Consider the following 16840-nt stretch of genomic DNA (forward strand, 5'->3'; position numbering starts at 1 on the left):
GACATCTAAGAGACTGACCTTGGACAGTATGTCCACAAGCCTGAACTAACAAGCACCCAGAGATGGCAGTGGGGATCAGCTTGACATAACAAGACAGGACCAAAACAGCATTAGTTTAGGCTCAGAACTGCCCAGGAGGCTCCTGTAATTTGGCAGAGAGTCTTAATTATGCTGGAAGTCTTTCTGGTTTCTCAGATCTGAATAGAAAAGGTATTTAAGAGCCACTTTGTTCCACCATTTTTCCTGGTTATGAGTTCTGACCACCTGGTGATAGAGCTGTTAAATGAATGCTTGCTTCCTGGTATATGTAACAGGTGACAATTCATCATCATGTTACAGTTTATCCTTCCTTCAGATGTCTTTAGTTGGTTTCAGTGTAATCTGATGACTGAATAGCCTCCTCTTTCATCCATATTTTGAGTCATCTCATACTCAGTTAGCATGCCCTTTATTCAGGCTGTGAGTGATTTTTTTTTAAAAGTGACCTACATCCCTTTGAAAAAAGTAATGTGGACTACCCAGTCATGTAAGTATGTCTGAAAATGTTTCTGTAAATTTGGGCAGTGATGGATTGTGTGCAGGTGTGACCTGCATATGAGGAGAAAGGATAGATGGTCAATACCCAGCTAGGAGTGCTCATGCGGAATGAAAGCAGTGTCTTCAAGTCTAATAACATAGATCATGTCATAGACGATAAAATGTGCCAGATCATTAAGATATGGTCCTATTTTCATAGTATTTCCCAGCCTGTGTGAAATTCAATCCAAATTTTGGATATCTAAGGCACAGAAGATGCATTGCGTTCATTGTGAGTGGCCCATTTAAGAATATAGACAATTGGAAAGAGCTGAGAGGGTGGCAACAAGACTGATGAAAGAGTTGGAAGTGTGATTTATTATATCTCTTTAGACTCAAATGAAGTGAAGTAAATCATGGAGATGGGAACACTGGCACGGAGTGCTTTTTTGCATATGATATTTTTGGAGTTTGCATAAAATCCAGACATTTTGAGATGGATTTTAAATGGCATAAAATACAATTAAGTAACTCATTTTAGGGAAAATTGGTGACAAATGTGTACTAATCCATTAAAATCTTTCCTTTTAAATGCAGAGAATATATTAAACCTTAGGGTTGTAATACAGCTAATAGAGCCAGGAAGCAAAGAGTAAAAAATAATGACAATTTAAAAGTCCCAATAGGTACATTAATTGAGAAGCAGTATCACAGACAAAATACATGCAGTTTTCCTCAACTGCCTTCAAACCATAGTCATTTAGAGATCTAAGAACCCAAATACTCACTTTGGTTTTCAAAAGCTTTTGCTTTCAATCTAAAACTCATTCATGTCTTGAATGGTCATGCTTATGGAAGGTGCTGTATTTGAATACTTAGATTGTGGTTAGTTCTGCAATGAGTTGTGGGACTGACTTCAGTTAACTGCTTGTGATATAGGGATGAAATATGCCCTTTGTATTCCTCTGGGCATTTATGGATTGTTTCACCCTTTTGGAGCTAGGCTATTTCCTAACTCACATTTGCTATATGAAGTTATTTACGTCTGGGGCCAACAGCCCCATGGCAGCATTGGTACTTTGCAAGAGGACTTGAGTGTTAAATATTCTGATCTGAAGGAGATTTGGCCTCATGGTTCCAGAAAGGCTAAATCCATTTCAGATGCAGGAATCACACTGAGGAATTCCTTTTCTTATTGTCCTTTAAGTCCATGTTTTGCTCTGCTGTTTTGATTTTGATGTCAATATTAAAAAGATTTTGGTGCTTAATGGAAGGACTGAGGAGAAAGTTTAACTTACATAGTGCTAAATTTCAGGTGTCTATACTTTTCCATGAAAACCATACGTTAAAATTATGTACTGTTCAGATGGTTTCATAGTAAACGTATCTGGGCTTCTTTCCAAAAGAAACCAGCAGTTTAAAGCTCTCCTTGTACATGCATTAAATTTCTACTGTTTCATAAAACAACAGTACAAAGCATGTTATTGGCAAGTTCTGTCCTTGAATTCAGCAAAACTAAAATGAAACATTGGATAGAAATTCAGTCTTCCTTGCAGAAAGATATTGCTAAGACCACACTGCTAGACAATGGAAAACATAGGTTTTAATTCATGAACTTTACCATTTCTCAAGAAGTGTAAGGGTTATAACTGTGTCTGATTAAAAAGAAAAACTGTGCATCGACAGTACACCATAAAGCATTCTCCTAGGAGGCCCCAGGCAGCTATGAACCTTGCAAACAGTTGTAGCAGAGGTATGCATCTCAGAGAATATGATACAAAATTTAACATTAATTTACCTTAATTGGGTTACAACTTGCAATACTGGGAAATCAGTAGGTAAATTAAAACTACTGTTCAGTGTGTTTTTAACTTATTCTAAGGTAAAAGTAAATTAAGTAAAAATATAGTATTGATGTTTGAAGATATCAACCAATAATAACATGGCCCTTCACTTGTGTTGCAAAAGTAATTTTCTTAATAAGATAAAATGTGAAGTATTCTCCTTTGCTTGTTTCTGTTGTTAAATCAGATTTTCCTGCTTAGTAGCCTATAAAGCTCAGCAAATTTAGCAACAGTCTCATTACGTACAATCACGTAATTAGTTTCATCATGTGGAAGCTGCTGTTTGAAGCTGTGACTGATTTGCTGTATCCAGTTACTCTTTCTAAAACACATATTCTGAAACTATGGCCTAGTAATTACCTATGGACTGAGAGATCTTGGGGTATCTGTAGATCATGCCAGGACCTGGGCTTCAAGGGGCCTCAGGGTTGCAGTTTTGTAGCATTCATTGCACTGCTTGAGTCAATGTATTAAAATACAACAAGGGTCATATAACACCATGTTTCGGTCTGTTTCTGGATGATTTGTTGAGTCATAAAAACCAATTTGTGAACCACTTGCAAAACTATACCAAGAGTTTACTTACCCTCTTTAAAAAAGGCAAAGATGTGCAATGGGCAATATGAACATTCTGAAGTTTAGTTTCTGTTGTCAAAGGTAAAATAAGCTTAAAGTTCCTTTGCATACTGACACAGAATCTATGCCTGCATCTACATTAACATTTCGTTCAAATCAGGAGTGCATGTTGTGTTTTGGTGGTGGTATTTTTTTGTTGGTTTGGGTGATTTTTAGGCAAGTTTCCCAATTGTTCCTACTTACTGCACATTGGTTCCTGTTGCAGACCAATGTTATCTAGCACAGATGGGATTCCTTTCAGAGGAAATAGAGGATGCACTCTGGGAGCACTTGATGTATTCCAGCCGCTAATTGGTATTGAGGGCAAGGGACCAGGCTAGTGCTCTTCTGAAGTAACCTCACTGAAAACATACTTAGTGCAAACATTAGGTCCATAGTACCAGCTGCTTCACTCTACAGATCTGTTCCTATGTGTCATTTACTACAGGATATTTTTAGAAGGATCATCAAAGCAGTGAAGAAACAAAATTTTTTTCAGTGAAACAGATCCAAATTTCTTGCATTTTCACATGAGATAAGGATTTCTGAATTCTTCCAAATGTTCATTCAATACATTCATATTATCTGATAAAAATGTGTAATAAGCTCCTCTTCTTGAGTTATTATGAAGAGTCAGTTGTGCTGCTTAAAGTCTTCATTTTTTCCTACCAAGCCATTAAGTAAATGACTTTTTATCGTTTCCTATTTAACACATGTCATGTTATCACTTCACTGATTTGACTTGTGCATTTTCTATTTTGAATGTGACAGGAAGCTCCAATGTACCAGAGCAGGGGAAAATTTCATTAAAGAAGTCTATTGCAATGTTGGCTTTATCTCATGAATTACAATATCCTGTTGATGAGAAGTGTGTTATTTTATTATTGCTGCTGCAGCAAACCAAAAATATTTTGAGCTGCCAAGGAAAGGAAAATCTGTCAGGTGTATACTAACAATAAACACCAGTACTGGAGGATTAAGCTTGAAAAGAGCTTGCTCACATAAATTTAAGAAGAGTTTTAAAATTCTACTTCTATAAACTTATATGTATTTGCACTGAATATTCTAACTCTAAACTAAAGCTTCTTGATCTTCTGGGTGACATGCTTTTGTGACAAATTCTGCACCATAACCAAGGTTAGTTACAATCCGATGCTCTTGCCTTCTGCATCAGAACTTTGACAGCAGGCTCAGCGTGCAGGGTCTTGCCACTGTAGAGAAACTAATAAGTGAATTTAGTTCTTATGGAGAAAAAAGATCTCTCATTTCATATTCTGCGAGATCTAATTTAAAAGAAAAGGGAAAGCACACAACACATGACAGTGTAAAAAAGATCTATAGGGTAGTCCTTAAAACATGGTGCATTCCTAAATAGTGCACTTCTTTTGTGCATGAATCATTCGTTATTGAATACTGCTAAATTTAAGAGAAATAACAGGACCTTACATGCGACTTAAAAGATACACATATTTTAATCTCATTTACTTTTGTTTTTACTATTACTGTCAGCTATTTTATAATATGGTATCAGCTCCAATCACTAAACCCAACATTTATTTAATTTTACAGTGGCCTTAAACTTCCAGACACCAGGAGTACAAATGGAATTGCAAAATGGAAAATTCCTAGACAATGGTGGTTGTGGCTATATTCTGAAACCAGAATTCTTGAGAAATCACAATTCAACATTTACTCCACACAATGTGGGAAGATACAGCAAACCAATGTCTCTGTCAATAACGGTAAGCTTAGTTAATTGTTGGTTTTTCTCATAAAATGTGAAAATAGATGTTATGTAGTTGAGACCTAATTGTTAACTCTTATTGGTTCCTCATGTTTACTTCATTCCTGGTTGTTGAGAAGTTGAATATTGGTTTTTAACAACATTTTAAAACTCTCATGTAGTATCTACTGCTGCTTGGATGGTTTCCCATCTGTAATTCACTTCTGTTTGCTAAAAAGATATAGATGTTCAGAAGTTATGCAAGTTTGTAAAAGTACATGATTTTTCACAGTATTGCATAAAGAAATGCAACTTGCACTGTGTCACAAACACAGTGATGAAGGGACCTGTCAGTTACGGTTGTGGGGACTGAACTCTGAAAACTTAGAAACTGAATGTGCACTTTTGGTGTTATTTTCTTTAAGTATTAGTAATACTACATGTGCTATAATGGTAATTGACAAATAGAAATGTTTAAAGGTAAGATAACAAGCTTTATACTTCTTTTAAGCTTCGTTATCTTTCTACACATACATAGAAGACTATTTCTCAGGCTAAAATTATATAAATAAGTGTAAAAGAGGGATGAATCAATAAGCCTTTGAATTATGTCCACCTCCCCAAATTAAAATCTGATTTAATTTTAAAAAATATTAGAAATACATGCCATTTAAAAATAATGGGTTAGCAAAATCCTTCTTTTGAGGTCAAGTAGATGTTTTATAATTGTTCACTAGTTAGAAAACTATCTTTTCCCAATGAAAAAGTGCTATTTCTGTTTAAAAAGTATACTACTTGCATAAATGTTATTTAAAAAGCATAAAATCAGTATGTAATTGCTATTTTGTTTCTTTCAGAGAATTAAATAGTGGAGATAAAACATTAGATAATAACAATTATAAAATACTTACATAATGCATGTACCTAATCAAGAACATTTTTAGAGTCCTAACAGTGAGCATACCAATTACGCAGAGACATTACTGGATGATTTCAAGCATCTATGCATATACATCAAGTATTTTAGTCCTTATTTGTATAAAGCTGGAATTAATTAAGATGAGGAAAAATCCCCAGCTGTAATGCAGGAGACAGGAAAAAATATTGACAAAGGGAAGGAAATGTCTGAGTCTGGAAAAAGTTGGAAAAGAGAAAGGCAGCTTTTTAGACTGAGGACATAGACTTGAGACAGGCTGGGTAGTGCAGGATACAAAGAAGCAATGACATCCCACCAGCTGAGGGACTGTAGGGCACAGAGTGCCTCATTCATTGAATCAGCAGAAAAAACAGGAGTGGTGGCTGAAGATAAAAAGTGTCAGGAGCAGGAGTCAAAGGGAAAACAGTTTCTGCTAAAGAAGAGTTACTAACGATGAATGGAGAAATTACTTAACAGAGGGCAAAGATATAAAACATCTAGGGGTCAAATCTCTCAGACTGACTGTGAATGAATGAATGAATGAATGAATGAATGAATGAATGAATGAATGAATGAATGAAAAGAAGAATATAAGTGAACACAAAATGACACAGGGCCCAGTTTTACTGAGTTCAATGTCCTTCTTAACCTCATGTGCCGTAATTCCCATCAACAAAAAGCAGATAGCCTTTGAAGCAGAAATATAAATACTCAAGGTACCTCATAAGGAAACTTCTGAGCCTACCACGTTATACACTACCCTCTCTGTATGTCTGCTTCACTTTGGGTCTTAAAAATTGATTGGATTTATGGATTTGGGTTATAGTGTGCTGGAAAGAGCTCACTTTTTCCTGTCCTGTGACAGACTTCCACTGGCTCTATCAATGCGTTAAGAGCGGGAAGCAAGACTTGGCCAATGTGGCTGAATTTTTGTCATGACATTTAGGGCATGTCAAAGAACCTTTCCTGGTTCTAAGTGGGCCGTCCATCAGTGTTTGTGTCTTGCAAAGCTTTCTAGTGAAGGCAGTAGCTATTTTCTAGAAAGAAAGGGGACAGCATCAAGGTTTGCTAAGCCACTGACTGTTCTGCTGTTTCAGACTAGAACTTTTCTTGGAGCGAGGTGTTACAGTAAATATCTAAGCAAAAGGTGGAATTTGTGGGGTTTGATTTTTTTGTTTGTTTGTTTTTGTGGTTGACCGGGGAGTAAGAGCATAATGATTTTTGCTCAGTCCTGAGATCTGGATCATAACAGCCGTATCTTTCACCTACATTTTCAGGGTTGTATATTGCTCTAGATACATTCCATATATTGATTTCTAAAAAGCATATCACTGAACAGATGGTTATTATCTCCTAGGTGTCCTGAAATATAGATAGAAAGCAGACAAAGTTGTGGCTTTCATAAATCCTTTCTTAGGCTGGGTGCCAGATTACAGGGGAGTCTGAGGCATAATTTCCGCATAGCTAACTAAATTAAGGAGAAAAACATCAGGGATCCTACTAAAAGCATAGTTTTTATGTATTACTGTGAAAGAGAAGGCACAGAGGTGAGACAGTTTGCTACATACCCTGTAACACAATACTGACATCACTGTGGGTGTTAGCGCTAGTCCACTAGACACAGCTTTAATAGGAATTCATGAGCTTCATGTCAGAAAATGCAAAAATCATGAGACTGATTTCTCCAACAGTATTATTTTTCATCATAACCAAATATAATTTTAATGGTGTTATCGAATAAAAACTTAAAATGTGAAAATTATATTTTGAAGCATGATATCAGATTATTACTGCTTTTTTATGATGAGGGTGGTGAAACAGGCTGACCAGAGAGGTGGTAGATGCTTCATCCATGGAAACATTGAAGATCAGGTTGGATGGGGCTCTAAGCAACCCAATCTAGTTGAAGATGTCCCTGCTTATTGCAGGGGGGTTGGACTAGATGATCTTTAACGTTCCTTTCCAACCAAACCATTCTATGATTCTATGAAATTAACCAAGAAATAAATCAAATGGTAAGAACCATCTTCTTAATTTCATTGTGTTTAATATCTATTTTTGTAAGAGTTTATGGCTGGTATAGGCTTCTTATATTAGTTTTTTCTGGAACAGTTTTTGTTACTATGGCTACTATGTAAAGTTCATTCTTACAGTTATTTCAATGCATTATAACTTTAATTTTCCAGCTCATCAGTGGTCATCAGTTACCACCCAGTAACCTGTCGAAGACTAACAAAGCTGACCCCTTAGTGCAGATAGAAATTTATGGTGTGCCAGAAGATCAAATGAAAAAAAGATCTAGTGTTATAAAAAGCAATGGTGAGCATGTCTTATTCTCTTGACTATGAACAAAGCACAATAATATTTCATAAGGAATTACCATTTTTTTTCATATCAAGAAGCTATTATGTACTTACAGACACTGTAATTATTTCTCCCTAGACTAGAACCTTCTGACACAAAAAGTTCAAGCTATGTGCCATTTTTGTAGACTACTAGGTTAAGGAAGAACAAACTCCTAGCTAGTAGCACTCTTGTGAAGGAAGATGGAATGCACTGCCTTTACTCACTGTTGTGAGCTCACCCTGGATGGCAGCTCAGTCTCACAGAGCCCAATCTCCCCCAGTGGGACTGGGGAGAGAGTCAGAAGAGCAAAAGAGAGGAAAGCTCTTGGATTGAGATAAAGACAGTTTAATAGTTAATGCAAAAGCTGTGCGCACAAGCAGAGCGAAATAAAGAATTAATTCACCACTTCCTACTGGCAGGCAGGTGTTTAGCCATTTCCAGGGAAGCAGGGCTATGTGATGTGTTACCGTTACTTGGGAAGACAGACACTGTAACTCTGAACATCTTCCCTTCCTCCTTCTTTCCTTCAGCTTTTTTATGCTGAGCATGATATATGGCTTGGGGTACCCCTTTGGTCAGTTGGGATCAGCTGTCCCAGTTGTGCCTCTTCCCAGCTTCTTGTGCACCCCAGCCTACTTGCTGGGATGAGAGGAGGGGAGGGTTGCAGAGTGAGAAAGAGAGAAGTCCTTCACACTGTGTGAGCACTGCTCAGCAATAGCTAAAACGCTGTTGTGTTATCAACACTGTTATGGTCACAAATCTGAAACACAGCAGCATACAGGTTGGTATGAAGAAAATTAACCCTATCCCAGCCAAACCCAGTACACTAATTGGTAAATTTAAAGACATTTTTTACTGAAGAAATTTCTGTGATTTCATCACTTAGCTCATATGAAATTTCTAGTTGAACTAGTCCCTTAATTGCTTGACAGGTAAAGTGTGTACTCCGTAGTTGTCTTTGAGCATTCCCTTAACTGTATCATATGGATCTTCATGGTGCTCAGACTAAAAGTTGCCTGTGAGCTCCCTTCTTCTGTGTCTTTGTCTTCTATTTTTCCTTTCTTCTTTTTTAAATGGCTGCTGTTTTAAATCGGCCCCTGAATTTAATTTCTTTCTGTATGAACATTGTTCAAGATAAAGCACTGCCCTCCTGTTCCACAACTTCTTTTTTGTATTTTTAGTCAAGGGATCACTTTACTACCTTAATTTATTTAGCTACTGCCTCATTTTCAACACTGTGAAAGGAGATACTTTGGCAAAACATGAAACTGATATGGTTATAGAAAAAATTAAGTTGAGCAGAAGTTCTTAACCTGGCTAGTGCTGTCCCATTTTGTTCTCTTCTAATAGATGACAGCAACTTTATTAGACTTTTGATTTACATTATTATGTAGCTAATACATGACAAATCCTTAGAAGGTGCTGGCCTGCATACTGTAGGCAAGTCCCAAGCTTTCCATATTTGCTACATTCTGAAAGCTCCCCTCTGACAGTTTTAACTCCATAATCTATAAAAAAAATGTGACTTATATATCACTGAAGTCAGTGGAAGTGTAATTTATTTAAATGGGTACAGAAATCTAGGGGAAAAGAACAAATCTTGACCAGGTCAGACCAGTAATAGCAGACATGATAATTCAGATATTAAGTAGAATAAATGAAATGGTATTTTGATATTGTGTATTTCCTCTTTCCATTAGCTTTAAGCCCTAGATGGGATGAAACCTTTTCTTTTACTGTCCAAGTACCAGAACTGGCATTGATACGCTTCTGTCTGGAGGATGAGATCTCTCTGGTTTCAAATGAATTCGTTGGTCAATACACCTTACCATTGCTGAGCCTGAGTAAAGGTAATATTTTTTTATGTGAGCCACCTATAACAGCTCAACCAACCTACAACACTAGGCTTTTATCATGACCGTAGTATTGATGGAGTACAGCATTATGTTTATTTCCTAAAGGAGAATTGTATAACCATTGGGAAAAATTGCACTCTTCGTCTTTTTTAGAGTCATTGTAGTCTCTGAATGTAAATCCATGGTGTAGAAACCAAATGATATTAATAACAGTTAGTTATGCCAACTGCAGTATTCCATTCTTGATAGAAACTGTTCAGATGGTATTTTAACTCATTATAATAGGAAACAGGAAGAGAGATTAGTCAGAACTAATATAAAGGCAACAGTTTTGTGCATCTTCTACTTAGCGCCAAACCCCAATACAAGCCAAATTAAAACAAAACAAAACAAAACAAAAAAAACCACACCAAAAAACCTCAGGTAACCTATCTGCAACTTTTCAGAGTGGAGAATTAAGAATATAAATTAAGCAAAATATTTATGGTATTTTTCTTGGTAGTGTTTCTTTTCTTGTACTGGTACAGCTTCTGAAATCTTACATGATTAATAGGCTGCACATAAAGAGCAGACACAGAAGTCAGTAGGCCAATGAGAATGGCTTATGTAAAATGGCTCTTAACTATATTGAATTTCCAAAGCTATTTCTGACAAAACAAACAAACTACTTTCATTAGTGAATGAAGATGTGAAGGCAAAATGTTGCAGCTGGCAACAGGCACTGTGCCTTTTTTTATCAAGCTTAAGAGGGCTTTTAGTGGCTTTTTCTTTCTAGGTTCTGAAGTCATAAAGCTGTTTGTGATTCTTAGATGAGGTTAAGGAGTTACACAAGAACAAAGACGTTACTCTTAAAAGCACCCTTGCTTTTCTCCAACATAAATTTTTACACTGATCACCTTTTACTTTGCTTTTATTTAAGTATTTCAGGATAATGAAAAAAAGAAACAAACACCAACTCATGATGTGTGAGACAAATTTAAATAGTAGACTCTAAAGCTTATATATGCTTATAAACCCATCAATTTGGGTGTTGGGGGGGGTGGTGTTGGTATAATTTTTCAGTGTTTCTTTAACGCGCCTGTATGATTAATTTTGGTCACAAATGGAAGATTCCTATTTTGGAAAAGTATGAGCATACAGATTTTGAGTGGAGTAATTAAAAATGCTAGGAAACAAGTGTAGGCACAAAAGCTACAAAGTGTCAAGCAAATTAGCCTAATCCCCACTTAACAATGTAAAAAAAATGGTAATGCCATCAAGATGCCCAGAGGCATAAATAAAATGCTTCTAAGAGATGAACTGACAGGTAATTTCAAAATTTATTGCAATGCTTAACGTTGAGACTTCTGGATTCCAGGTCTGGAAACATTGTTTTGCTTTAAGTATCTAAGTTCCCTAAATAGTGAAAGGGGAAAATGTGTCTTACAGAAGAAGTCACAACAGTCTAAATTTCTTAGGAAAGAACTATCTTAACCAAGCTGAAGAGTGAGTTATGATTTAAATCTTACTCTTCACAGCTCCTATGATTGCTTTAATCTGTACTACAGGACTGTCCCTCCTTCCCTAGGATTCATATCTCTGAGATGTCCCCTGAGGGCAAGTTGCTTCCAAAAGCTAAGTGCTTACATCTGTTTTTTGATTTGGCAGGCAGTGGGACAAAGTCATGCCATTGTTACCCTCCCCTGGATTTTCTCTTGAAGGGATTCAAATGTATATATCCCTTCCTTTCTCTCCCCAGCAGCGGGCTCTCAACTCAGTTGTAGATTATAATGGGGAAGAATGCTTGCTGCCCACCTGTAGCAGTATTTGATTTTTCACACAATGATTGAAGTAGGTATATTCAGAAGGGCTGAAGGTGAGAATAAATCTCTAGCTGGGGGGTTAAAGGCAAGAGGAGAGGCGTCCTGGCTTACAGTCCCTGTCCTTATATATACATATACATATATATACATAACATACAAAGAGCTATGTAGAATACTAACACAGGGCAAGAACTCAGTTATTACTGCTATCACTCAGTAAATGTGTAGTTAATTATTTCATACAAATTTGAACAATTTCAATATTAAAGAGGTTTTCCTTCTGTCAGGATACTTTGTAGAATGTTTTGTAGTTAGGAGCTAGAATACGTTCTTTAAATGAGTCTTATTTGTTGAAGCATATCTTTGGATAGGAAATAAACCAAATCTTCTACATACTGTGCGCATGCTCTAAAAGTTGATCTCAAATGTATATTGCCTGGACTCAGCTTTAATATTGGCTGCCCAGAAGCTGAACCTTAGATGCCAGGTGAGCTTTTATGTCATGTAAAAGAATCAAGAAAATTCAAACCCAGATAAATGAGGGTCCCAAAGACTACAGACACATCCAGACACACCTAAAGAAGGATTTTGAAAACTGCAGTTCTGAATGTACTTATTCATAACAGATACTTATATAACTGCAGTTTTACATACACAGATATATCACAGAACATTCTTTAAAATAAAAAGTGTCATTGTTTAATATTATGGAACAATGGACATTTACAGTCGTATAAAACAATAGAGGTTTGGGGTTTTGGAGGTAAGTTAATTAAGCTTGACGTTAAGTACTGTAGTTTCTCCAAATTATTCAACAACATGTAGTTTCTAAGGCATGCCTTATGTCTGGTACTGGGAATCACTCATATGTAAAAGGAGATCCTTAACAGACTTAAGATGTTATGGTAGAAGATCTTATTATACTACACTTTATTCCTGTCTCAGCTGGCCAGCGTGTTACTGGTGCAATGCCATTCTTCTCTAAGCCACTGTCACTGTTCAATTACAAGTTCTTTAATTTGCCATCAGAACAATATGTGCAGCACGCATCATCTTTGGATGTTAAAATGTACACTCTCCCTGTGTTTCACTGGGCTAAAAGTCTTCAGTTTGAAAAAACACCACATCTTGAAAGACACCGGCGTTTTATTCTGTGTCTAAAAATGTCAGAAATTAAATAATGTATATGTAGAGGAGAAAATAAGTAGAAATCGGATTTGAGTTCTATATAATTTCAGTTTATTTTAAAGAGTTATTTAGAGAATTATAAACTATGCATTATTTGCATGGTAGATCATAAAAACACTCTAATATATCTTTGTGTTTGCGGTTAATACACTAATATAGTATCATTGTATTTACAGGTTACCGCAACATTCCCCTGTTGTCCAAAGATGGTGCCAATCTCAAACCTGCATCGTTGTTTGTTCATGTTTGGTACTATTAATGATGCTCTGCAGTATCGCTTCTTCTGAAGGATCACACCCTACTCAATAAAACATCATTAGGTTTGCAACAACTTAGTGGTCTGACTTCCAGAGTGGCACATTCTTAATGATTTTATTAAGCTAATGAGAATTCTTGTGTAAGTAAATGGTATCCTGAATAAGTAATGGCCTTACCATTATTTAGAACTAATTCATAAAGACTGAACATTTTTTGACATTTTTAAAATTCAGTTGTTAATTTCATTTGCAGCTAATTTCAAAATTATGATTAATTACCGAGTGAGAATAATAGTCTAGTATTATGATCTGAAACTGAAAAATTATGAACATATTACATTGATACTTGTATTTATATTGGACAAAATTTCTTACCATTTAACTTTCCAAGGGTACAAGAAAAATTGTACGTACAATGTACCCTTTAAATTTATAACAGCAGCTTCTGATTGGGCTATATCTCTCTAATGTCCACTGTAATTTTCCTACCTGGAAAAATAGTTTTGGGGAAAATAACCAGCTCTTAAAATGATAAAAAGTCAGAGGCAAATATCCGTACCTTTTCTTGGCTTAGTCTTGAACCTCCTGCTGCTGAAAAAAGACAAATAATTCAGGGACTGATTTGTAAAAGGCTATGTTCCTCATAGCAGCAGGGAGCTCAGGATACATCTTACTGTGAACTCAGGAAATAGGAAGCACAATGCTTTGACGTGAACTAGAATCATTTTAGAAAAGGCAAGGGTTGATTCTGTGATTTAAGAGCCCTTGACCACAACTTCTTGCCTGACATACCTATCAATGTAGAACTTGCCCATAAGACACAGTTTTGCCATCTTCCTTACAAAATGGAAGTATTGTTGAGTTTCCATAGGGCTATATCTACCCAGTTAATTGCAGATTTGTTACTCAAACAAATGTGCTTTTTTTTTTTTTTTTTTTTTTTTTTTTTAAAGGATGTTGTATTGATAGGTTTCTTTCTTTAACACAAACAGTATTTGCAGACAGTTCTGATAATATTATATTTTAATGCTCTTTTTATTTAATGTCATTTTAATGCTATTCTATTTAATGTTGCTCTAAGATGGAAAATGAGGGCATGTGGTGAATAACAATTAGGAAATAAAACAGGAAATACTACTATTAGAAAATTACATTACAGTTATAATAAGGCAACAAAGACAGTAGACTAAGAAGAATCTAGAATCAATATTGACCTGTAAGGTCAGGTAATTTGATAACATTGTAAGCTGGCCTCAATGCGTTTTCTGTGCTTGACTGAGAAATCACTTGATTCCTTACCCAGGAGAGCCTATAATCTAAAATGTTAGACTCCTATAATCTAAAATGTTAGACTTACTGATCTTTGTAGTGATTATACCTGTATGCTAGCCAATATCCCTTTCATGTGGTAAATATTTTATAGCTTTTTTCAGCTCTGAAGAATACTAATAATATTAATATACAGAGCTCTCCCCACCTCCCCTTACTGAGGAGGAGTTTAGATATACCAGATTGCCTGGGGAAATTTATTCTCAGATAAAAACTGACCAAGTGACATAGTCAATTGGTTTCATGCAAAGAAAACCTCCAGCTTATTTAGTTTCCTAAATAAAAAGCCTAGTCCCACTTCAGGAGCTTTCTAAAATATCACCTTCTGAAGACTGATTTGTGAGTGCCCTTTGGGAGAAGGATACAATTATCTTCCCCTTCTGGCACTATTATCCCTCTGTTGACCACTTTCTCACCTGGTAGGACAAATGTCAGACCTACTTAGTATATGGTAACTTGAAATTTTACAGCAGATCAGATCAGAAATCATCAAATAAATCTCCTGTGCCTTAAAAATGTGCTTTTGTCCTAGAAAGGTATATGTAGTCCTGGTCAGCTATGTGTGTGTAAGAAGTTGGCAATAATGGACAGTTCATTATGGCTGCTCATATGCTAAATGTTTGAAGGTCTGTTTAAGTACTTCCTTAATTTAGGTAAAAATGCTTTGAAGAACAGAGCCCATAATTAGCCTCAGTGAATTCAAAGTAACCACTCACATTCATAGTTTAATATGTATATATACATTTTATAGCCCTGAGGTCAGTGCATGTATTGACTTGATCCCCTTATGCAGCATAGGAATTCAATGCAGTAAGACTGGTGAACAAAGATGCTTTATATCATGATCTTAAATAAATACCACAGTGAAAGTTCACATTTAATATGTTTTATTTATTGGTGAATATTAGCTTCTCCACCCCCTCCTTTCTTCTCACAAATGATCAGTTATATTTGCTTCATGGATGTTGGAATAAAAGAAACATATCTTATGGAGATATGAAAATCTTGGATTGAATGTTACATTATATAAAAAATTAAAAACACACTAACATGTGCTGCACAAAATGTGTAAAGTGCAAAGATTTTAAGTTTTGTGTTTGTTTCTTTTTGTTTTAAACATATTGATTGTATAAGATTTAACATGAAATCTGCTAGACATCGGAAATGTATTGGCACCCATGGAACCATCCCATGGTTCTCTGGTGAAATCATCATATGCAGTGGGGTCATAGCAGGTGCCGATTAAATACACCTTTATCAGTATTGTTTCAACACAGTCAATGGAATTAATGGGCAAAGAATGAGGCCCCACACTTTGATGTGTACAGAATTTAGTATTTTTACAGTACTATGTAATATGAAACCCCCCCAAAATTTAATTGCTTTCATAAGAATTTCCTGCATGCTGCTACAAGTTCTTAGGATGCTATTTCTTAAATGCACACTGACAGCAAGCTGTTGTAGGAAGATGGTAGCAATTTTAAGACAATAGCCTTATGATTAGAAATGTTAAGGCATTTGATCAGCAGATGACTGCATATTCTCAAGGGCAACTGAGACAAAATGTACCGTGGGAAATGGGATAAAGAAACATTAGTGGATAAATAAATGAATGATTTTAGACAACATTTAAATTACGCTGTTTCCCAGTGGATACCACTTTTCTTCATTTAACTGGACACTGCTCAGCTGAATGTTAACAGCTCCCACAAATGTTCCTTTGCTTTTCACAACAAGCTTCAGTACACGGCCTTTGAGCTCTGTGACTTTGTCATACACAACCTGAAATAATATATAGTGAAACAGAAAAAAAAATATGAATTTGTGAATCTAGTTGACAGCCAAAACACTTACTTCAATACAGCGTTCAGGAAGATGATTACAACTTTGTAATAACTGCTTTAAACTGCTGCCCAGAATTATAAACTACTAACCATGAGCCAAATTCACTTAGTGCATTTACCTCAGAAATATATTTGACCTGATATAGTTTATATAACAAAGTTTCTGCCAGCTTAGGCTTGTGAAAGCTGGGTACCAAGCATTTGTAAATAAATTTGAAACCTGTGTTGCACAATGCTTGAGGGGAAAAAAAAGTATACATAATTTTCCCTTGAAAACTGGAACTGTAACTTAAGCTGAATTTTGAACTCAAATGTGAAGAAATATCAGATCCTCCATGAAGTTCACCATGGAATGATAATGCAGAAAATTTTCTGAAGGAGAGATTCAGGTGGAGGATCCTCATGATGAACAGCAGCATGAAAACATAAGAGGTAATTCTGTAAAAGGGTGGAATATTATAATTTTTAAATATCTTTCCATAGCAGGTACTTTGCTAAATGGTATTGCTTTTCTGTAAAAATCAGAAAGAAAACAGAAAAAAGCTTTGCTGTCAATGTTTTTTAAACTATCTATATTGTATTTGTTACATGTTCCTTAATAGTG

The 16840-nt window shown here is 35.8% G+C and overlaps 2 protein-coding genes across 2 annotated transcripts in view; one reads left to right on the forward strand and one right to left on the reverse strand.

Moving 5' to 3' along the window:
* PLCZ1 (phospholipase C zeta 1) overlaps positions 1–13065 on the forward strand; it is a 48416-nt gene extending 35351 nt beyond the window's left edge. The window contains exons 10-13 of the mRNA XM_040596610.1: positions 4545–4717; positions 7801–7933; positions 9661–9810; positions 12983–13065. Coding sequence (XP_040452544.1) covers positions 4545–4717; positions 7801–7933; positions 9661–9810; positions 12983–13065 — 539 coding nt within the window. The remainder of the gene's footprint in view (positions 1–4544; positions 4718–7800; positions 7934–9660; positions 9811–12982) is intronic.
* A 2197-nt stretch (positions 13066–15262) lies between these two features.
* PIK3C2G (phosphatidylinositol-4-phosphate 3-kinase catalytic subunit type 2 gamma) overlaps positions 15263–16840 on the reverse strand; it is a 208027-nt gene continuing 206449 nt past the window's right edge. The window contains 1 exon segment of the mRNA XM_040596857.1: positions 15263–16174. Coding sequence (XP_040452791.1) covers positions 16022–16174 — 153 coding nt within the window. The 3' untranslated portion in view covers positions 15263–16021.

Source organism: Falco naumanni, chromosome 5, assembly GCF_017639655.2.
Source record: "Falco naumanni isolate bFalNau1 chromosome 5, bFalNau1.pat, whole genome shotgun sequence".
NCBI lineage: Eukaryota > Metazoa > Chordata > Aves > Falconiformes > Falconidae > Falco > Falco naumanni.